Here is a 24,825-nt window from a genome sequence, read left to right on the forward strand (position 1 = left end):
GGGAGTTTGTACATGATGGCAGTCGGCACTGATCAGAAGACAGGAGCCGATGAACAACATCATGCAGCAGTTCCCTCCCTCTCATGCTGCATGTTATGGCAGCAGAATGACCATATAGCACAACTGTGGCCTTGAGAGCAGAGCCATTAATGTAACAAATAATGCGTCCATGACTGGGATTTGGATTATTTACGGTACTGTTCCTTGTTCCGGAGGGAGCACATACACTGAGAAGCAGTAAGTTTAGGTGGTAGTTTGAACCGCAGCGAGCCGTTTCGTTTTCCTCTTGAGTGGGTTAAGTCAGGTTATTTTTAGGAGGCTGTATCTCGTTTGTTTCAGCAAATCAGAACGAGATGTTTGAGTTTTGATGTTAAAGTACATTGTTGCATAGATGTAAAATCTTGCTTGCTAATGGTGTCTGCGAGGGAAGAGGGGATCTGATCATCTTGTAATCCTCCTTTCATTCTGCCTTTGTACACTGACGTGGGAAGCAATGGTCCACACTTCATTGTCACCAGGACTGGAAGCGTTACAGCCATTTTCATGAAATTTGTATGGCAGGCGTAAGTTAAGTTTCCTTTATTTCCCTCATTTCAAGAACTGCGGGCAGGGGAGTCGGTACCTGCACTTCCTTCACTGTTTGCTAGGTCAGATGAACGTCACCAGATAGAAAGTTGGTAATTGCACAGCCGAGTCGTATTTATGCAAATTACGTAGAGTGGTTATTCCCTAATTTTGACAATGATTTTGAATTATATTCAAAGAAATACATGATAGAATGTTTTATTTTGTGTGTATGTTTTTTTTTTTTTTAAATTTCAGATTAAATACACAGTTTGAATTTTTTTGAAAGGAGTCCATCTTAGAGCTGGGTTTGTTTCATCTGGCTGCGCCTATTCCTGTGAAGTTTTGGAGATCATCAATGACTTCATTAAAAATCAGTGGCAACCGAGAAGAATTTATTCGCCCATAAAATACAGATGCGAAAACCCAGAGCAAGGTGAATCGGTCACTATGTGCATTGACTTGCAGCGCTGCTGAAACAAACATGATGAAAACAGAGGCTTCAGGGGAAAGATCGACCCTCCGAAGTGCCTCTCCCCATAGGAATGCTTACAGAACTGAATTTCAGGCACTGAAAAGTACCTTTGACAGGCCTAAATTGGATGGAGAACAAAAACCAAAAGAGGAAGAGGAAGTTCCTCAGTCTCAGCAGAACAGGGGGAGAAAATATGGCTCCAATGTCAACCGGATTAAAAACCTGTTCATGCAGATGGGTATGGAACCCAGTGAGAGCCCCAGAGTCCCTTCTAGGGTCAGGGCCAAAGGCGTTCCTCCATCTCCTCAAAGACAAATGAGGCCAAGGGAGTTAGTGGAGAATGCAGATGTCTCTGTTTCCAAACTGACCTCCACAGTTTCAGATAGGATCAGCAGATTTGACACCATGCACGATGGTCCTTTGTATTCCAAGTTTACAGAAACTAGAAAGATGTTTGAGCAAAGCATCCACGAAGCAGGGCTTTCAAATCGTCATTCTCCCAGGAAAGAACGAAGGGGATCTAATGAGCTTCCGGACGAAGGCCATGCACCCAAGTCTAATAGAGGTAGTACGGATTCACTCGATAGTCTGAGCTCAAGGACAGAGGCTGTTTCGCCAACAGTCACTCAGCTCAGTGCAGTATTTGAAAACAATGACTCACATAATGTAATAATTCTAGAAAAAGCTGACAACAATGAAACATATACTGTAACTGGCCACTATCCGCTAAATATACCTTCTTCCAATGCTTGGTCTCCTTCACTGAAACAAATTCCATCATCAAGTATTGAGGATGCTCAGAAGAGCAGTATTCCTGCCAAAAAATCAGACAGTCCTCTGCCAGTTGCCAATTCTGCCGAACAAAAGTGGGATCAGGAGCTGTGTGGTGGTACCGATGAAAATTTTATAGCAAGCAACCATGAGTTGTCCAACAGATCCATTAAGGACAGGCTGGATGAGTCTTGCAGTAAGCACAAGGTAAATTGGGACTTGGAGGTCACTTTGCAACAGAATGAGTTTCCACAAAGTCTGGAGACCTTTTTTGATCAATGTGGCATGGTAGATGGACAGGGGAATTCAGGAAGTTTCTCAGAAGAGAGAGCGTCTGATGTCATCGGATCCCCTTATGATGATACAAGGGGAAAGGAAGGCTTTAGTAACTTTTCTACCTCGCATACCTATGCGCATTCTGACTATAGTGTCTATAGGGTGCGATCAAGGTATAGTGCAGAGTGGCGAGACTCTGAACAGGATGATGACGAGGACAGTGACGAAAACAACTATTATGAGCCAGATATGGAATATAGTGAAGTTCCTGGATTGCCAGACGAGGAGGAAGTCCCAGCTCATAGAAAAATTAAGTTCAGCAGTTCGCCCATCAAGGTAAGCATTGCTTCCTTCTATTTCCGTTAAGTCACTTCTTATGCTTAGATTTGTTCTGTTTGAATCTGGCAGCCATGGTATTTCCAGTGCCACAAGGCTTGTGATGTTGGATTGATATGTATGCTTCTTTTGCTGGCTTGCCTGATGAATTTCTTTTCTATTTATTTATTATTTTTGTTTGTTTATGGGAACTAACACATGAATATCAAAATTGCATCATCAAAATCCCATGTTCCATTGATGAAGTGTTTTCCACTAAGTGGTCCTTTTACAAAGCTGTGGCAAAAAAATGGCCTTAGCACATCCTTATGTGGGTCTTTCCTACTATGGCCGTGAAAAAGGGCAGTATCCATTTTTTTCAGTATATGGCCGTACACTAATGTTAGTATTAGCATGTGGCCATTTAATGCTTGGTAATGTAGATGTGCTAATTGGTTAACACGGGAATGCCCACTCTCCACCCCTGACATGCTCCCTCATAGAAAATTACCATGGGCCCAATATTCAGACTGCATGAGGGAGCCTGGCTAACTCCTGCAGTTGGTGGTCAGCCCAGATATTCATTGCTGGGCTGTTTCCGGTGACTGGCATTGAATATCTGGTTTATTTTTAGCTGGTTCAAAGTTAACTGGCTAAGTCAATATTCAAAGATAGCCTGTTAACTTTAAATCAGCTAAAGATATACCAGCTATTTCATCAGCCCGATTTGGCCGCTTACAATAGCTGGATGCGGATTGAATATTCGGGAACAGCTGGCTATATCGCACGATATAGCTAGTTATCTCCTAGCCGCTAACCTGGAATATTCTATGTGGGATAGCCGGCCAGGGCCCCTGCGGCTGCTTTTTCTCTCAAGTTATGTTCGGTTTCAAAGCGTTGGAGGAAGAACTTCAGTGTCTGCTTCTCCGGGTCCTCCTCAGCCTCCAAGGGGGGGCCTGGTGCTGAAGCTTTCTCTCTCCTGCTCCTGTCGGGACGTGATCACCCGGGTCCCATCAGGAGCAGGAGAGAGAGAGAGACCCTGGTGCCTGGCCCCCCTTAGAGGCCCGGACCCAGGGTATTTGGCCCCCCTGTCCCCCTCAGCGGCCCCATAGCTGGCTATCCCCCACTGACTGTCACCAGATAGCTGGTTAAGTGCCATTTAACTGGACTGGTGCTGTTTCTGACTGGTTAAATGTTCTTAAATATGAGGGGGTGTGTGTTTAGCACACACACTAACACTAATGCGAAATGCATTAGTGCGACCTGCGTTTGGCTATTTTTGCTGCATTAAGCACACTAGTGTTTATTTATAACCATTTAAATTTTTACAAGCGATAAAACAACTTGCTGGAAATACAGAGAAAGTAATATGTAGGAATTATTTCAGTAAGCACACTAGTGTTTAATGCAACTTAGTAAAAGAGCCTGTCAGAGAGAACTCAGCTCTGTTGACCTTTTGATTAGCCTGGATTTTGGATTAGGTGAAAGTGAGAATATAGTTTAGGGCCCTTTTACTAAGCTGTGTAGGCACCTATGCCCAATGTGCGCCAATTCAGAGTTACCACCCGGCTACCATGTGGCCTGGGTGGTAATTTAATTTTTTAAGCATGTCCACTAGCACGCCGGAAAATAATTGTTATTTTCTGGTGCGCGCCGGAAAGCGGGTGGTAATCATCATTATACACATGTAGATGATTATTACCCGGTTAATGCGTGAGACCTTACCACTAAGTGAATGGGTGGCGGTAAGGTCTCAGCCCCAAAATGGACATGCGCCAATTTTGATTTTTGCCATCCGTTCATTTTCAGCAAAAATTTTAAAAAGGTCTTTTTTACAGGTGTGCTGAAAAATGGATCTGCGCGTGCCCAAAACATGCGTCTACACTAGCGCAGCCCATTTTTCAGCACACCTGTAAAAAAAGACCTTTTTTAAAATTTTTGCTGAAAATGGACGGGTGGCAAAAATCAAAATTGGCGCATGTCCATTTTGGGGCTGAGACCTTACCGCCACCCATTCACTTAGTGGTAAGGTCTCACGCATTAACCGGGTAATAATCATCTACATGTGTATAATGACGATTACCACCCGCTTTCCGGCGCCCACCAGAAAATAACAATTATTTAAAAGGACCCATTAGTTTTTGGTATTAAGGGATAATAATTTGCACATGCAAATTTATTTGGTTGTCAATTAACCGCATGTAGTTTGCCAGTGTAGGGTTCTAAAGACCTAAAATGCTTGCCTTTAATTTGAACCCCTCCCCCCCCCCACAGCAGCTGTATTTGAGGCAAACCTTTATTTCCCAGCACAGCTGTGACTAATTAGTGATTGTGAAAAAATATGTAGGCCAAGAAATGCGAGTATCTGATTATTTCCAGTGAACCATCAATACTACATCATTAGTCTTATTAGAGAAAGCCACTAACCTCTTGCTGGCCTTGCTAGTTGCAGATGCGTTCTTTATGCGTCGAGAAATTACAGTGTCCATGCTCGACAGTATTAATCTACAAACAAATCTTTTCTAGAGACAGAGAAGCGGTAAAACTAGGACATAAATTGAGGTTGCAGGGTAGTAGTCAGGAGTAATGCCAAGAAAGACTTTTTCACAGAGAGGGTAGGGTGGTGGATGCCTGGAATGTCCTCCTGGTGGAGGTGGTGGAGACAAAATCAGTGACAGAATTCAAAAATGTGTGGGATAGACACAAAGGATCCCTAAATAGAAAGAGGATAGTATCGAGACAAAACTTAACACATTAACAGTTATAAACTCATTTGCGTCAAGCAGGAATGGTGCTTAGACGGCAACTCCAGCAGTGGGGAATTGAGGCCAGTACTGACAGACTTCTATGGTCTGTGTCCTGTACAGGGCAAGGCGGATTGGGATGGGCTGGAGAGGGCTTCAGCAGTGGCTCCATTAGTGGGGAGGTGGGGCCAGTTACAGTCTGTGACCCATATATGGCATGACAGATCAGGATGTGCTGGAGTAGGCTTCGACGGCAACGCCAGTGGTTGGGAAGTAAGGCCAGTGTTGGGCAGACTTTTATGGTCTGAGCCCCGAAAATGGCAAGGAGAGATCAGGATCAAGAATGAGGGGTGCTTTTATTAAGGTGTGCCGAAAAGTGGCCTGCGCTGGTTTAGGCGCGTGTAATGGATGCACGCAGGTTCATTTTTCAGCACACCTGCAAAAAAGCCCTTTATTTTTTGGGGACAAAAATGAAAATCGGTGCGTGTCCATTTTGGGCTTGAGACCTTACCGCCACCCATTGACTTAGTGGTAAGGTCTCACATGTAAACCGGGTGGTAATCGTCAGCACGCGTACAATGCCGATTACCGCCTGGTTAGCGCCGCACGCCATAAATTTTCTGGTGTGTGTAGTGTGTGCGCATAAAAAATGAAATTACCGCCTGGGCTACGTGGAAGTCGGGCAGTAGTTCTAAATTGGCGCAGGTTGGGCGTGCATAGGCACCTACACGACTTAGTAAAAGACCCTCTGAGTATTTTATACCATATTCGTATTGTATGCTATGAGTGCAAATGTTGTATATCTCAGTGGAAAATATCGTAAAGTGGAACTATTATTGGATTGTTTGTGTTTCTGCTCATGTTAACTCAATTTTGGTTATAATTTGCAGATTGCAAAATCCGTGAAAATATCTTTATGAAAGTATACCATAGTGCACAACAACCGGCGTGCCTTATCAGGAAGCAATTTTGCTAGTGAAAGAAAATGTTAAGGCTTTCAAGGGTAGTTTTTCTAAGCATATTTTAAAAATGAGGTTTACCTGCTGTTTATGTTTGAATCAAGGATAAAGGCATACCTTTTCTGGTTAGACGGACCAAACAGACCAATTTCTAACCCCACCCCTATGCTCTTTAGTCAATGATATGTTGGGCAAAATATTATTTGAGCCATTGCCCCAGTGGTCTACTCTATTCCGCAGCATATGGTGTGATCAGAGATGCTTGATGTATCTTGGATTTTGACTCGGAGGCTTCGCACAGGTAGCTTTAGCTTTGATTAGAAGTTGTTGGTTTATTTTTATTTTTTTAGAATTTGCCCTTTTCAGCTTGTTCACCCCATCCATTAGCAGAAAATTGTCAGACAAGATGGCTTCTTTTGTGAAATCACTAATAGTCAAGGGAATGGTCCATCATATTTGAGAAATACATTTGCTTGGCACATCCATCAATGACAACTTCACTGAAATCGGGGGGGGGGGGGGGGGGCAGTGCTATCCTCCTATCCTCACCTATAAAGTGACGAAAGAGGTTTAAGTCGAGGATCTTTTCTCTGAATGCAGCTACTCTGAATAAAATCCTGGTTAGGTCAGGCAACAAGTGAAAGTTTGGCTGCAGATTGAGAGAGCGCTTTTACTTCTTTGTGTTGCTGCATCCATGTGGAACTATAAAGTTACATTTTATGATTTTGCTGTCAACCTGGTTTATTTTTCTTATTTTGTTTAATAAGGTGGTTGTATAGTGTATGTTGTGATGTGTGATATTATTGTTTTGTTTATACTAAATTATGATGTTATGCATTTAGGGGCCCTTTTACTAAGCTGTGGTAAAAGGGGCCCTGTGGTGGTGTCGACACGTGGATTTGCCGTGTGCCGAGGTCCCTTTAACTGCAGCGGGTTAAAAAAAAAAGAAAATGGCTGTGCAGTAAGTAAAAACTTGCCATGTGGCCATTTCCTGGGAGAGCCCTTACTGCCTTCTATTCAGGAGGTGGTAAGGGCCCCTGCGTTTATCCCGGTAATAAAAATATTTCCGGTTGCGTCAGAAATGGCGTGCGGTGGGGGTGGCACTACTGCTGGCTCCCTGGGCCAACGGTAGTGCCGGATTGGCATGCGCCAACACTATGGTAGCTCTACTGCGGTGTTGTAAAAGGGCCCCTTAATCTGATTTATCTACCTCCTGTCAAGCATCAAAATGGCTCCCATTAATTAAAACACATGCATAGTAAATCTTATCAGTACAATAAAAGTCAATTAAAAGCTCATACCTTTCTTTCAAGTATCATAAGTACAAGGAAAAAAACATTTTGGGGTCCTTTTACTAAGCAGCGATAAGCACTCCCGCATGACAAAATGCACTACTGTGGAAAGTAGACATGCCCAGCACTAATCAGTGCAGATACATTGCCACACATGCACCAGTTAGCACATGGTTAGCACATGAGCCATTTCTGCCTAGTAAATAGATGTCGATAAGGGCTCATGCACTAACGACCATGCTCTAATTTGGAAACCAGTGCCTGGCCATTAATAGAAAAAATGGAAATGCGGCTGTTTTACAGCTGTGCTAAAAGTGGCCTCATCGCGCGGAGAAACCCACACACTAACTGGAGCATGTGGCCCCTTTTAGCGGAGCTTAGTAAGCTTCTTTAAAAAAAGCAAATAGTTATTTTCTTCCCTCTCGGTTTTTTTGGCAGTTGATTCCAAAGATAAGGCCCAACATATGTAAACTCTGTGGATGTTAATGAATATTTGACAAGATTGGTAAAGACAGTAACTCCAGTTGTGAAGAACACACTTGTGATGACTCACAGACTATAGCTGACTTGCAGGCTCATTTTCAAAAGAGAAGGATGCCCATCTTTCAACACAAATCGGAAGATGGGTGTCCTTCTCACAGGGTCGCCCAAATCGGCATAATCGAAAGCCGATTTTGGGCATCCCCAACTGCTTTCTGTCGCGGGGAGGACCAAAGTTCATGGGGGGGGGGGGGGGGGGTGTCGGAGGCATAGCGAAGGCGGGACTTGGATGTGCCTAACACATGGGCGTCCTCGAACCATAATGGAAAAAAAAGGGCGTCCCTGATCAGCACTTGGACGACTACCTGGTCCTGTTTTTCTTACGACCCAAGCCACAAAAAGGTGCCCAAACTGACCAGATGACCACCAGAGGGACTTGGGGATCACCTCCCCTTACTCCCCCAGTGGTCACTAATCCCCTCCCACCCTCAAAAAAAATCTTTAAAAATATTTTGTGCCAGCCTCAAATGTCATACTCAGGCCAGTGACAGCAGTATGCAGGTCCCTGGAGCAGTTTTAGTGGGTGCAGTGCACTTCAGGCAGGCGGACCCAGGCCTATCCCCCCCCCCCTATCTGTTACATCTGTAGTAAATGTGAGCCCTCAAAAACCCACTACAAACCCACTGTACCCACATCTAGGTGCCCCCTTCACCCGTAAGGGCTATCATAGTGGTGTACAGTTGGGGGTAGTGGGTTTAGGGTGCCTGGTGGTGTCCTGGCATGTCAGGGGGACCAGTGCACTACGAATGCTGGCTCCTCCCATGACCAAATGGCTTGCATTTGGTCATTTCTGAGATGGGCGTCCTTAGTTTCCATTATCGCCGAAAATCAGAAACGTCCAAGTCTAGGGAGAACCATCTCTAAGGACGACCTAAATTTCAAGATTTGAGCGTCCCTGACCATATTATCGAAACAAAAGATGGACATCCATCTTGTTTCGATAATATGGGTTTCCCCACCCCTTCACCAGGACGTTTTGCAAGGACGTCCTCAGCAAAACTTGGGCGTCCCTTTCGATTATGCCCCTCTTGGTGACCTGCCAAAGTTTATGATAAATACACAAAAACAGACAAAGAACCTTGAACTCAGTCCTTTTAGTTGTTGGAAGCCAGTTAAGCTAGACCAAGGTGGGACTAATAGGATTAAATTGGTTGTTACCCACCAGTAACTGCTGCTGCGTTTTGAACAAGCTGCAGCTTTTTAAGGTTGCTCTTTGAAAGTTCTTGGTAAAATAAATCACACTAATCCAGCTTACTGATGACGACAAAAGCAAATAGTACCTTGGTCAAATTTTCTAAATCCAAAAAAAAAAAGAAGAATGAAGTTGACAGATTGACCATAGGCTAAAAAAAAACCAAGATTGTAATACGAAGGAAATATGCTATGATAAGTATAGCTGATCGTTCAGTTTAACTTCCAGAGTAATCGACTGCTGTAGAAGGAAGAACCCTCAAACTAGTCTTTCCTGGACACCCTGGATTTTATTTTGTAAAACCATTTCTTGGGTAATCTTGACTGAGACTGGAAGGTGGATTATAAATTTTTAAACAGCTAAAGTGGGAGAAAGAAACAAAATGAGAACAGGCTAACAAAGAAGGGTTAAGGAGGTTTTGGAGGTAAACCATGCTTTTTGCTTTCTTGGTTGTTCTTTCATACCTGAAATGAATTAGTTCAAACTCTTAACTTCCAAAGATTCCATGGAACTTGTGGGTGACAGATCAAGTATTTCATGAGATTTTATGGGTAACTTTGAAAGACAGAGGGATATGCACAAAAATGGCTTCTTATAAAATTAGCCTTATTCAAAAATAACCATCACAGGGCTCTCTAAAAAAAACAAACAAACCCAAAACAAAAACCTCCACTAACAACAATAGCATAGAAAAAAGTCAAAAATTATATGAAACAACATATAGCAGAGCTCTCCATAAGGTGCCATTCACATCAATCAAAAAACTCGAAATTTATCCAAAAATGCAGACTATGTCCATCCGTTGGCCAGCAGTATCATCAGCTCCAAGCTGCAAATGTAAAGGCAATCCAGCATACACCTGAGAGGGGTTCCCTGTTTCGCAAGGCGCTGCTTCAGGGGAGAACGCTCCAAATAGTTTTGGGCTTATGTGCATTTTGGATTTTCCAAAATACGTTCGTAAATTTTCTCAAAAAATGTTGTGCATATTAAATAGTATAGTGAACTTTCAATGGAGTATTTTTTTTAAAGAGAAAGTACAATGCCTTGCAAAAGTCTTTACATCTTGTACGTTTCTCACATCCTGCTTTCTAAAAAGTACAGTTTAAAATACATTAAAGTAGGAGTTTGTTTTGCTGATCTATACAACATATGCTACACTTAAATGTGGAAGAACAATTATAGAAATATTGAAAAAGTAATTAAGAATAATAAACCAAGAAAGGCTTGATTACAGGTCTTTACACCCTTTATCATAGAAAACCCAAATTGGCTCTATTTCCAAAAATTGTCCATTTTAATCTAATCACAGCAGTTGAGCTGATTTAAATATCCTTGAATGAAGAATCATGTTTCTGTTGTATGAAGTGTTTGAAGCAAAAGTCTAAACATGCTAAATACTGAGTTGCCAACAGAAGCGTGGGATCAAGTTATTCAAATACACAGATCGGGGGAAGGGATATAAAAAATTTTCATTAAGTTTGACGCTATGCCTTGAGGCACTGTCAGGTCCACCATTGTGAAATGGAAACAGTTCAGCACCACTGAGACATTGTCTTGATCAGGTTATCCCCTCCAAAATCAGTAAACTTGGCTTAAGGAAACTGCTGAGGAAGAACTACAGAGGTCTATGGTTGAGACTGGGAAAAAGTTGACTCTTACAGTTTCAAGATTACTCTGCAACCGTGCTCTGCATTCAAAGGTAGCAAGAAGGAAGCCACTACTAAAAGCCATGTGATGTGCTGCATACTGTTTGTAAAGAAACAGGGAATGTGGTATGCATAAGGAACACAATTTTGTGGTCTTGATGAGACCAAAGTGGAACTTATTATTCTTAGTTCAAAGTGATATTTTTCATGTAAAACAAGCACAGCATATCATTCTGCAAATACCATTTCTATAGTAAGGCATTGTGGTGGTACCATTACTTTCTAGGGATGCTTTGTAGTAGAAAAGATAGGGAAGCTTGTGAAGATAGAGGGAAATATGGATAGTGTGTCAGTCTGTCTCACACCTGGTATTGGGGAGAAGATTCACCTTTCAGCAGGACATTCTCCAAAGGAGTGGTTTAGCATAAATTTAGGCACCCAAATCTGATCGCCATACATAGAATCCGGGGGTGTGTATGTAAATGTACATGTGATGACGTAGATATGTACATTTATGTAAACTGTGTGTAAGTATTTTTATTTACAAAATATATATCCCTCTTGTTCATAGAGGGACGAAGATAAGTGATGACTGAGGTGCGGGTGAGAATAAATGACTGAAAGCCTGTAGGTAGGTGAGAGGTAAAAAGGGGAAGAATGAGAGAAAGGAAGAATGACTGATTAGTGGAGATGCTGAGAAGACAGAAATTTGAGTAAAAAGATGAGGGAACAAATGAGATATAGAAAGGAAGGGAACACAGAAGAAATGAAACAAAATCCTGGAAAGGAATTTACATGAAGACCATCATGAGGAAAGTAGAATTGAGAGAATGGGGCCAACAGTATTGGTAAAACAAAATGCCCAGTTTACACTTTTCATTTTCAGTTTAGTGACTGGGATATGCCAGGTTTTGAAATGTGAACCCTGATAACTTTATATTTTGCATAGAACAGAAGGAAGTGCATTTCTCCAGTGTGGCAGAGCTTGCAGAGTTTTAACTTCTCAGGTTTCCTGTTTCTAATTTGTGGTTACTATTCTGTATATCAGGTTCTGCTTGTATTCTGTAGGTTTGACAGAAGTGAGATTTTATGTAGAGATCTGTATCAGTCTGATTTATTCTGTTTTTCTAGTAGAAACTATGTTGGTATTCTACGGTGCTGCCTTTTATAGGATAGGCTGTTTCTTTTTGAGTTCTGAAATGTAGTCCTGTTCTATTTATTTACTGCCTTTTTGAAGAAGTTCACCCGAGGAAGTGTACAGCAAGAATAAGCCAGACATTAGCAACAGACATTTACAACAGTGAAAATATTCAAACAATAGTACATATTTATCTCACAGTATGCTACTTATAGTGTCAACACGAAACATATTACAACATCTTAATTAACAACATAGGGTGTAAGAGAAGGTGGAACATAGGGACAGATAAGATAGGGCAATAGGAGTTAGATAGAAAATAAGTGTGACTAAACGTAAGGAAAAATTACACATGAAGTTAGGAAAGGTGCAAGAATAGTAGGAGTGGATAAGCTACTGTTGCTATACAGTATGTGCAGCTGGTATACATGTGACTAACTGGTTAGGTGCTTCTTCCGTTAAAGTCTTAGGAGAAGAGCCAAGTTTTGATCTGCTTCCTGAAGTAGATATAAAGGGGCATTTTCGATAGTGCGTCTAAGTTGGACTTGTATCCCACAATTATCCAAAAATGAGTTTCGGTTCAACGTGGTTTACATTTAACAGTTGTTGGAGATTTAATTGATTCAATGACATTTACAAGGTTGTATGATGCTGTGTTTTACAGTGGTTGGAAAGATAACTATTAGAGTGTATGGAATACTCGTTGGGTTTCTTGAGAAGTTATGTCTTAGTTCTTTTCTTAAATGAAAAGATGCATTTCAGTTACAGGTTGTGTTGTGTATTGTTGTTCCAGAATGATTAGTGCATATTTTACTCATAGAATTTCCTGAAGAGGTAGGTCTTTAGGTCTTTTCTGAACTGGAGGTAGTTTGTGGTGCTTCTTATGACTATGGGAATTGAATTCCACCATTTTGAGCCCAGGTAGCTAAATCCCGCCATGTAGGTGGACTTGTATAGTATGTTTTTGCAGTTGGGCAGGTGAAGTAGTAGGTAACCTCTGGTTCCTGGGTTTGCATTTCTTAGTGATACTTTGATCATGTCTAGCATGTAGTCCGGTGACATGCCAAACAGTATTTTGAAGTAGGAAATCCAATGTATCTTTGTGAGTTACTCATATGGTCAGGGTGACATTAAAAGGATGATAGTGATTATATGAATGGTGTGTATGAATATGAGTGTGAGATTAGTGTTCAGTAAGTGAACCGTATGTTTTTATAAAAAGTTTTATGGCTTGAAATTTTCAATAAAGGAGAAACAGTTATATAGATAGTAATTTGGTAGTTACTTGGTGTGTAATGATTATAATTTGTAACTAGATTGGAAAAGAGATACTTAGAATAGTAAAATGTATATTAATTGTGGATATCTTGAAAACCCAACTGGCTGGATATACACTGAGGACTGGGTTGATAGCCAATTTCATATTTGATTGTGATTACATGAATTAGCCCATGAGAACAACTTTGGATGCAAATAACTGGTGTCAATGTTAGTAACTAGCTAGATATCCTTTTGAATCAATCTCAGCCTGGGATTTTATGGGTATTGATTCTACCAAATTTTTCAGATTTTCTGGTGATTTTATATGATCCTAGGAACTGATAATTGCCTCTAAGACTTTGCTTGTTGCTCAGATTCTTGCTCGCAACTGAGCTCTTCAGTCTTGGCCACAGATTCTCTATTGGATTCAGGCAGTGCTAATTCTCAGCTAGGGCAAGAGTGGGATCATTTTATCAGCAAACCATTTGATGCAATGATGTGCAATGTGGGATGGTGCACCATCACCTGTTGAAAAAATAACTTTGGTGTTTTGCTGAACAAGGTCACAAATCGATGGAAGAAGCCTCGGCTTGAGAACATCCTTAATGTACCTAGATGCATTAACAGTTCCATCAATGATCTGGATTTTGTCAAACCCATGCCAAAAGACATGTATCTCTATATCATGACACTCTGGGGATTTTTCATAGTGGGTGCCATTTATTCTAGATTAGTCTTCTCCAGGGGCGGACTGACCATTTGAGCAACCGGGCAATGCCTGAGGGCCCAGAGGCTCTGCCTGGTTGCCTGCTGCTGCTGCACACTACAGCCCTCCCTGGCAGTCCTACCTTGAAAGGCCCTGGTGGTCTAGTGGCCTCTGCGGGGGCAGGAAAGAATCCCACTGTTTCCTGCCCACCTTCTCTACTCAGCCTGTGCCTGGCACCACCATGTTTTAAAAATGGCTGACAAGACTTTCTGCGGCAGTCTCGTGAGACTGCTGAGATCCGCAAGATTACTGCAAGAAGTCTCGGCAGCCATTTTGAAAACACGGTGGGCACCACAGACAGAGTAGCAGCAGTGAGCAGGAGAGAATGGGATTCTTTCCTGCTCCCGAAGAAGCCACTAGTCCACCAGGACACTTCAAGGTAGAACCCACTTGCAGGGATCTGTAATGTGTAGGGGGAGGGGGCGGCAGTGCTGCACACCCCCAGCCCTGATGGGCTAGCAGTTAGTGATTCAGATGGGTATTTTCTTTGTTGTAAACTGTACTGTGAAGTCTGGTGGCTGAACTCTGCGACTTTCTCTATGGTTGCTGTGTATAGAGACATGTAATGACTAAACAGTGTAGTTTGCTACTGACTGGTATGTTTACTGACTACTTTTAGTGGAGAAGTAGAAGCATGGCGGTACCTGTGGTTAAGCTGTAAAATCCATCCTTTGAAATCTGTTATCAAGGACATCTAACGGTTAGATATATTATCACTCCCATGAACCATGCGTTGCCTGCTTTCCCCACTTGTTCATAAATAAATTTAAGGACAAGCGCTCTTGATATGAAGTTAGAGGGATGATCACAGGAAACATAAGGAAATATTTATTGAGAGTGGTAAATGGCTAGAATAACCTACCAGCAGTGCTGGTAGTAACCACAGCTGGACAGATTTCAGCCATGCTTATGACAGATACTGGAGGCTGTGGTAAGATCAGGGACAGAAAAGAAGTAGAATAAGGAAACTGGAGAGTGCAGGTTTTGGTTTAGGTATGGTGACTTATAGGACAATAGGCTTAGCATAGTGGATGTTCAGATGGTAGAGGCAATAAAGCTAACTTGCACTCAGTCAGAGATTTGAACATTTCTCCAAGACTCGTATGTGTTATGTTCCCAAAATATCCTCTCTTTAGTCTACCCATGCACTTCCTCTTTGCTGTGCAGCTATCCTACTCTCCTGAATTCTCCATCATAGGCACCAACATTTCAAATGATTGGGGGTGCCAAACACAATACAAATTACCTCTCTTCGACACAAATGAAAAAACTTGCTCAGTATTGGAGATGCTCATGTCCACAGAGCTGGTGCCTATGCACTCTATCCTATGAGGGAGAAGGTGAAAAATTTTCCCAGCCCCAGGGGAAAGGGGGGAAAGAGGCAGAGCTTGACCTTCAATCAGCATGAAAGTATTAAGAGCAAGGCCATTCATCTTCGTTACATGGAGAGGTAGTCGGGAGAAGATAGACTTCAACCATATAGCTTCATCAGTTCAGGCATATCAAACGAGAATAGTCTCAAAGAAGTGTGCAGTTGTGTTTTTATGTTGTGTGTGTTTTTTTTCGTGTACTTGTATCACATCTGCTGGTTTTAAGACATGTTTCTCTGTAGCAATTGCTGTCCGTCTGTCCATCCATACACATAGGTTTGTTGGCGCATACGCCAACTGTGGCATGGAGGTCCAGCTTTGCTAGCAGGAAGAAAAACATTGCCTACAAGAGACAGCAAAGAAAAGAAGTGTGCCATAGGGAGCCTAAACAATGTGGCACAAGAGAAGCTGCCCACCACAGGTGGAGCATTGGTGAAAAGTGGAGCTGAGAAAAGAAAGGTTGGGGTGAGGGAGAGAAGTGCCTATAAGGAGGAAGAGAGGGTGGATAGGGGAAAATATCAAGAAGATCCCTAAACACATATCCAGAGCCCACCACACCACATACCCACTCAACCCTCAATCAACCCAACAGCTCAAGACACCTACCACATACTCACCTGGTTGTGCTCCTCAGACTTAGAACCAGTGGTTCAGGAGAAGTTGGTGGATGATCTATGCCAGGATGATAACCTTTTTGGTGACCAGGTAGAAGAGGTCACAAGCCTCATTAAGAAATGCTCTGAAGCCATCAAGTCTCACACAATCCCCTCGTGCGCACAGTGACTCACAGTCCCTCAACATATTCCTTCCTAGCCACGTCTTCCTACTCCCCTACACAACTTCCCAACATCTCATGCAAATCCACACACCTGCCAAACATTCCTACAGATACATACATACACACTCACTCACATACCCTACCTCTCAGTCACAACACACAGACATCATACTTCCCTTCATTAACCCATCTAGTTCCCTTTATTGAGACATGCTTTAATAGTCTGTCTCCACTGAGTTCTCCACGCAGACATGCTTGAGTCTGTGAATGGAGGAAGAGGAATTATACCATTATGTCATAATGCAAGTTGCACTTTTCAGCTTTCTTTTTATTTTAGTGTTCCAAGAAAAAAGGGAAGCAGTATCTGCTCAGCTTATACTGGATTCAGCTAACAGGAGGCAGTGACGTGGCAAGCATCTGGCACTGCTGAACTGTGCCGATCCGTTATTGAACGGCCCATTCAGTAACTTCTAGAACCATGAAGAAAGCAGTTGAACTTCCTTGGGGCTATAAGGCCCTTGCAGGTTCAGCAGGGCTGTATGGGAGGAACACACAACCGGGGAATAGTATGACTCCTCCTTCAGGCAGGGGTTACTTCAGTCAAACAGAGCTGTTGGAGAATTGTTAAGCGGTGTACATATGGAGAAGTATGCAAAGGTTTAGAAAACAGCTTTCAGAATCAGAAGGCAGGCAAGGTGCTGCTTTTTCATCTTATGCCTTTGCTGATTTAATATAGAAAATATCCATTCAGTTTGACCTATGGGAAAGTTGCAGTATGCCTCAAATCAAAAGATATGTTCTGTTGTGATGAGGATAGAGTACTGCCATGAATGCTTTTTCTCTATAATAGGGTTACCTTATTTTTGGTGAGTGAATTTTGGACACTTTCCCATAGTACCAGTAGCACATGAAGGGGTGTTGAGGAAGGGGTGTGGTCCGAAGTATATTCGAATCTACTTTTAAAACATACAATTTCCAGATACCCCAAAGCACACTCTTTTTGTATTTTATTCCTGCATAGGACTTTGAACTATGTCTCTGTATATTTTACACTAATGAGTTAGTTAATACAATATTTATTATAAAACAATAACATTTTCAGCCTTTGGTGTCTGGCTTTGGTGTCTTTTGCTTTGATTTTCTGGCTTTGCATCCTCTTTTCTCATTATTTTCTGTCCTCTTTATTGCCTTTTTCTCTTACTCATGTTCTCCTTCCTTTGTCTTTCCTGTTTCAACTCTGTCTCTTCCTTGATATATATATGTGTGTGTGTGTGTGTCTGTTCATCTGGAGCAGCAAAAATGACGGAGGTTGGTTATACCTTATAGACTAATCAATTTATTGATGTATGAGCTTGCAAGAACAAGGACTCTTGTCCTTGAAAGCTTGGGCCCCAAATAAATTGGTTAGTCTATAAGGTGCCACTAGCCTTTTTGTTGTTTTTAGTGGATAGTTGAATACTTTATTACCTTTTCTCTGTTTTCTGTGCTTCTTGCTTTCCCATTTCTCTTGTGTCCTCTTCCTGTCTTTATATCCTAACTCTCATTTCCTCTACTTTCTGTTCTCCTCTCCTTCTCTAATGCAGTCATCCATTTCTATACTATACTGTACTATACTCAGGGCCTTTTTTGAGGGGGTACAGAGTACCGTCACCTATTCCATTGTCTGCTACAATTGACCCATGGACCCCAAGTTTTAATGAAAGAGCTCAAGACTCTACGCACCAATTCTGCCTTGTCATAGATTCTGTGACTGGTTGCAGGGGGCCTGGCTATTGTGGGGTGGGTCCTTCAGTGATCACCCCACCCCTGAAGGGTGGCCTAGCATTTGAGTACGGGCACCTTTTTTGCTAGAAAAAAATGCACTGACTATACTATTCCAACACTTGTATCCTGCTTACATCAGCTATGGAATCAAAGTGGGTAACGCAAATCTAGCTCCCTAAAGGCAATTGACTTACCATTAAGACAAAAGTCAGAATACAGAAGCAGTGAGATTTTCTAGCTAAAATTGTAAAATTTGCTAAAGAGGAAGGTTTTCAAAACTTTTCAGAAATGAAAATAATTAGATAATGACCAAATCTGCAAAGGTATCATATTCCAAATTTTGCTGGATAAATAACAAAAGGGAGCTACCGTGAAAGCGTCTTTTCTCATTCTCTTCTTATAATATGTCCTCTTTCTTTCCTCCTGCAATCTACTCCCATATTCTTTCCACTCCTCCTCCTGATAATAAAACCATCCAGCATTGTAAATCCTAAATAGTTTGTAAATTCCTTAGTGTTATTCAGATGATCACTTTGGTTTACAAAGGTGGCTGCCCAGTTGCCCCCCGACTACATTGCCAACTTGCTGTCTCCCTATACACCCGAATGTGCATTGCAGTCCTCACAAAGCACCCTCTTCCAGCTCCCTCCGCCTTCTTGCCTTCGTTTAGACATCACATGTAAGATTGCTTTTAGCTACATTGGCTTGAACTTCTGGAACATGCTACTGCCCCTGCTAAATACAGAGCCATACTATCAGGCATGCAGAAAACAAGTCAAGAGTTGGCTCTTCTACCAGGCTTTCTCTACCCAGGTACCCCCTCTCAAATGTGAACCGTCTCGTCATCACACTCTCCTTCTTCCCTAGCTGCAAATTGCTTCTTTCCTTCTCTTCTGGTTTGTTTTTTGTGTCTCAGTGGTGGAATGTCCTCTACAACTTATTTAATTGTAACCCACCTTGCTGCATTTTGAATGTGGCAAAAAGAGAGGTTCCAAAAATGCAGACAAGTGCAACAAGAAAACAAAATATAACATAACATAACACTTTGTTCTTATAGCCTGCAATACCATGCGGATTACGTACAAAGAGAACTGGACATTCCAGGAAATACAAAAAAAAAAAATTAATCAGCAAGCCTATATGTTCACCTTCTTCCATGGATCCTAAATAGATAAGTCTTAAGCAATCGTCTAAAAAGTGCATAATTCAACTTCTGAATTATCAAAGGAGAAACATCTTTGCTTAATTTAGATGTCTGATAAGAGAGCAGAAAGTCTGTGCATTTCTACGCCTTCAGGACTGGAATAATCAAGAGTCCTTTATTCATAAGACCCATCACAGGCCGTGTTTCGGCCCTCTTGCGCCTGCATCGGGGTCAAATGGAGATCAATGCTCTTATATAAAACTATGATTAAAATAGCTTAAAAAGATAAAAACCGCATCTCAAACTGCTGAGACTTCAGTAGCGAACTCGCCAAAATCTTTTTTTGATAGCATACTAAGTTATTTTATTTATAATTTTATCTAAGAGGGTTGATCTCCATTTGACCCCTGATGCAGCTGCATGAGCTCCGAATCACTGCTCGTGTCGGGTCTTATGAATAAACGTTTCTTGATTATTCCACTCCTGAAGGCCTTTTTTTGCTTTTGTTGTTGCATTTCAAATGTGAACAGCAGTATAAAGTAGATTTAAATAAATAAAACATAAAATAGGGTTATTTATAATTGAATAAAAGTAAAGCATTAGGGTTTTTAAATTACATAAATAGACATGAAAGGTAATTCTGTAACAGATTCCCGGTAAGACCCTATTTTGTAAAGGAATGTAGGCATCTGCTTTCTTTTATAGAATACTAGCCGTTAAGCCCATTAAAACAGGCGAGGTTTTTGTTTTCCTACGGCCTCCCCCCGTCCACCAACCCTGCTCTCTCCCCTACCCTCCCCCCATGTCCAGCAACCCTGCTCTCTCCCCTGCCCTCCCCCATGTCCAGCAACCCCTCCTCTTTCCCTTGGCTCCCCCCCCCCCGTCCACCAACGCTGCTCTCTCCCCTGCCCAGCTACCCTCCTCACCGCTGCTCCCTCCCCCCTCCGTGCGGGGCCCCCTGCACTGATATGACGGCGCCTCTCACCTCCGTGTGAAAGCGCTGCAGGCTGCAGAATCTTCTGCTGCCTGCAGCGCTTTCACACGGAGGTGAGAGGCGCTGTCATGTCAGTGCAGGGGGCCCAGCACGGAGGGGGGCGGGAGCGGCGGCGGCAACGTCGGGGAGGGAGGCCTTCAATTGTTGCTCCGGTTCAGTGGCTGCGGGCTCGGTTGTGGTGGTGGTGGGGGAACAGTACCAGGAATAGCTGAGTCTGATCCCCTGCGCTATCTTCATTTGTTGTGGGAGCGGGAGCCGCTAGGAGGTGGCACCGGGCGCTCTGGCCGGGAGCGGGCTTCCTCCCCTTCTCCTGCCGCGGCGCTCCTGATGCAGCGAATGTGCAGGAGAATGAGTCTGGGACGGTCGCGAAGCGCCAGGTTGTAACCGGACCCTGAACCTGCTAGGCAAGGATGTGTATGGTGTCCATCAACGCCTGTGCTTTCGTTACCTCCTGCTGTGAGTCAGATGGCCTCCAGCGCAGCGTTCCTTTCCCTCTCTGTTCCGTCCTCTGACATCATCACGTCTTGACGCGGGGGCGGGACAGAGAGGGAAGTCTCTACTGCGCATTTGCGGGTGAGTCGGTCACTTGTCATTTATATGTTTGATTAACCTATCCAGGTACATATGTGCATAAAGGTTAAGTGTGAGCACTTATGCCAGCCATAGAACTCATATTAGATTGTGTATAGGATTGAATTTAAGATACTCGCCTGGATTTTTATTTTATTTTTATTTATTTTATTTTTGTATTTTCACAAATTAATCAAGAATATGCTTGATAAAGAAAAGATACAAAGAAAAAAGAATAAGAATATTAACACCATATTACTCAATTATACAGGAAATAAATAATCTTTCCGTTCTGTAGTCCACAAATAAGAGGGTTAACAAGGTACAATTTCAGGAAATAAGTTTCACTTAAATAAGTAAAGGAAATAGAAGAGAAACTTAGACCATTCATATAATACTACGGAGTAGATGAAGATATTATTACTGGCTGTGCGGCTGGAGACACCACAGCCCTTGAATCTAAAAAAGAGCCTAAATGTGTTGGATCATAAAATACATATTTAACAGAATTTACTTTCAATACACGTTTACAAGGAAAATTCAACCAAAACAGACCACCCATTTGTAAAACCCTAGGGCGAAGCTTAAGAAAAAGTTGACGCCGCTTTTGGGTTGTTCTAGCAACATCTGGGAGCACTCTGATCTTGTAATTCATAAAAAGTTCTTCCCTATGTCGGAAAAGTTGTTTTAATACCCAACCTCTGTCCGGTTGTAACACAAATGTTACTATTAAAGTTGCTGGTTTAATACCTAGCTCATCTTCTTCAATTGTGTGAGATTTAAAGCATCAAAGGAAACTTCGGCTCCTTCCACAATAGGCTGATTTGTATCTTTCTTTTTATATGGTGACAAATAATATATCTTGGAAACTGGCGGATATGCTTGTTCAGGAATCTTCAGTATCTCCAGTAAATATTTTTTGAAGGTAATAAGAGGAGCTATTGATGGTATTTTAGGAAAATTTATCAAGCGTAAAGTGTTAGCTCTCTGTTTATTTTCCAAGTTTTCAATTTTATGTTGCAACAATTTATTTTCCTTTATTAGACTCATATGAACTTGTTGAAGATTATCTATTTTACTCATATTAGATTCAATATTTTTTTCAACAGTTATAACTTTTGTTTCCAACATAGCTATTTTTTCTAGAGGAGCCTTAGAGCATTGACTCACAGAAATCAGTTTTTGTGAAAGAGGTTTCCAGATTCATAAGAGCTTCCCATATGGTATCAATGTTGATCTTTTGAGGTTTCTCAGGCAAATAGGTCTTACTGAGAGATGCAAATTCCGTCTCCATTCCTTCCAAGGGCTGTCCCTCTCCTGCCGCTTTGGAGTCCAACAGAACGCTGACTCCTGCCCACACCTCCGCCTCCTGGGTTAAAAAAGCCAGCGCTCCTGTACCGCAACCTGCCCCCGCAGTAGGAAGCACTACCTGAGCGTCATCGCACAGGGCCTCCGATGCACGTTGTGGGTCTAACGCCGGCATAGGTGGTGGACTCCGAAGATCAGGGCTAAGCGAGGTGTCAATCTCAGGCTGGAGGAGCGGGTCACCTCCCACAGCGCCCTCCAGCAGCGAGGAATCTTGTCCCAAGGTACGTCCAGTGGCAGTGAAGTGGTCCATCGGTCCGACCTTCAGTACTGCAGGTGTTGCGGGGCCAACACACTGCTTACCCCTCATCTTAGACATTGAAGTAGGAAAGACGCTTTCAAAGACAATGGAGGTAAGAGAGAGAGAGAGAGTTGCTTCCTGCGTTCTCTTCAAGATGCCATCTTGTTCTCTCAGGCACCTTGCCTTGATTTTTAAAGCATTGAGTAGTGCTGGTTCCCCTTACCTGGCATCAGTTCTGTCAAGGTTCGGGCCTAAGAATAAGTGTTTGCTTGATGTCCCAAGTTTTTGATCCGTTAGCTTATTGGGTCGTCAGACTATGACTTTTCAAATTGACTTTTCAAATTGCGGGGCCTAAGCTCTGGAATATCTTGCCAGTGGAAATGCATAAAACTGGAACGTTGCCTTTGTAAAAGGACTCTTAAGTGCTGCAGATACCAACATAACTTACACATATAACTTATAGAATAGTGTGAGCACAGCCCATACTTTGATGATTCTACAGGCTAGAAGACTGAGAGTTATCTTGGATTAGGGCACCATGACGTTAGTTGGTGGTCTAAAGCATAAGGAAAAGAAAGGAGAGAGGGAGACAGTGGTCACTGTCCAGGTCTTTTGTTCATCCTAAAGAACTACAAACTTCCTAAAATTGGACTATTTAAGCAAAGAATAGTATGGCAGATCTTTCCTTTGAATGTTCAAAACGTTCACTTTCAACAAATTAAAATTTTTACCATGAGTACTCTGTTCTCACAGCATATGTTTGCATGTTTGTAGTATGCTTCTGTGACCTGCACTTCCTAGAGCAACTCAGTTAGCTAAGAGAGTCATGTTATCTGGATGTAGCCCATGACCTATTCCCTCCAGCATTATTGAAGTTTCCATTCCTTCATTCCCTAACTCAGGATATAACTTGTGACCCTATTAGTCATCTCTGGTGACCCCCTAGTCCTTGTGGGTAAGCTGTTGTTCCTCTCACTATGAGTTAGAGCTCTCAATTTTTGACACAGAAAGCATGCAAGCTCAGGGCAGGCTTCCCTCTCTGTCCCTGTAAGCAGCACTGCATTATTCACTTGTCCATTCATCCTTCTACAGAAACATCATACTTGTATTGACTCAGAATCAGTGCAGCACACTTGATTTCAATGTCTACAGTGAGCTCTTCGCTTATTAGTAATAAAACTGTTGGAAATTAGGAAAGCAAGTTTATAGAAGTCTATAAAATACTGAGTGGAGTGGAAATGGTAGATGTGAATCGCTTGTTTACTCATTCTAAAAATACAAGGACTAGGGGGCACGCAATGAAGCAAGTAGTAAATTTAGAACAAATCAGAGAAAATATTTCTTCACTCAACGTGTAATTAAACTCTGGAATTTGTTGCCAGAAAATGTAGTAAAAAGCAGTAAACTTAGCAGGGTTTTAAAAAGGTTTGAATAATTTCCTAATAGAAATGCCCATAAGGCATTATTAAGATGGATGTGGAAAAATCCACTTTTTTCTAGGATAAACAGCATAAAATCTGTTTTACTTTTTTGGGATCTTGCCAGATACATATGACCTGGATAGGCCACTGTGGGAAACAGGATACTGGGCTTGATGGTCCTTTGGGCTGTCCCAGTATGGCAAGGCTTATGTTCTTATGTACATACAGATGTTGATCTGGTTTAACTTGCCGTCTAGCATTTCAGTCCTCTTATGCTGAGGGGGTCAGTCAATGGACAAATTGGGTTGTCAACAGTTTTCCAGGTTGCCATTAAATAAACAAACAGTTTTACTTTGGAAATAAATACCAGCTATTAGATCGGCTAATAACTGGAAATTTTTCAAGTAAGAGCAGGAACGGGGCTTGTGGTGGAGGTCTGCCAGCAGGGTCATTGCGGATGATTCAGAGTGGAGGGGCCAAATGTTGTGCTGAGGGAAGTGGGGTGGAGGGGAATCAGATGTGTTGACAGGCGGTGGGGGGGGGGGGGGATTGGAGGCTGGCAGGTGTGAATTAGGGGGTTGGGGCATGGACCTCAGCATTGGCACCTTCCGTAGAGCAGATACTTATTTGTACCTCAGGGCAGATGTAAATGCAGAAGTCTAGGATTTTTTCTTTAACATGGATTCCCTTTTTTGAGATGGGAATCCACGTTGATATGGTAGGCCTGCACACACTACACCCTTCACATCCTGCCAAAGTATACATGGTGGCCATTCCCATATATACAAAATCCAGTTTTTTAAATGGCTTTTATATGTGTAAGACAAACTACACATGTGAAGGTTGCTAGATAGATGTAGGGATGCTTCTAAAATAAGGGCCCCAATATGATGATAACTGCTGCAAAGCTACTCGAAAAAGGAACCAGAGAAAGGACAGTGGACTGAGCAATTAGGGGTTCTACAGATTGCAAAACGTGAGAACAAGGGTGAATCTTAAATGTCTGATGGGTGGTAAAGAGCAGGTCTGTAAACAAAACATAGCCTATTTGGTTCACAAAGTGCAGAGAGAATTACAAGATTTAGAGAGGAGAGAGCCGGGAAGGAAGAGGAGTCAGACAATGAATTTACTTTTAGTTGAGAGGCAGTTTGAACTTAACTCACAGTTTAACTGGGAGCTAATGGAAGATGCAGGGTGATATGTGAGTGGTGAAGGAGGTGGAAGAGACTATATGCTGTCT

The 24,825-nt window shown here is 42.3% G+C and overlaps 1 protein-coding gene across 1 annotated transcript in view; it reads left to right on the forward strand.

Annotated features, from left to right (window-relative positions):
• Positions 1-488: 488 nt before the first annotated feature.
• The window catches only part of PPP1R9A (protein phosphatase 1 regulatory subunit 9A), a 364,256-nt gene continuing 339,919 nt past the window's right edge, over positions 489-24,825 (forward strand). Inside the window, exons 1-2 of the mRNA XM_030200679.1 lie at positions 489-563; positions 823-2,422. Of these exons, the coding sequence (XP_030056539.1) occupies positions 1,049-2,422 (1,374 nt within the window). The 5' untranslated portion in view covers positions 489-563; positions 823-1,048. The remainder of the gene's footprint in view (positions 564-822; positions 2,423-24,825) is intronic.

Source organism: Microcaecilia unicolor, chromosome 1 (assembly GCF_901765095.1).
Source record: "Microcaecilia unicolor chromosome 1, aMicUni1.1, whole genome shotgun sequence".
Classification (NCBI taxonomy): domain Eukaryota; kingdom Metazoa; phylum Chordata; class Amphibia; order Gymnophiona; family Siphonopidae; genus Microcaecilia; species Microcaecilia unicolor.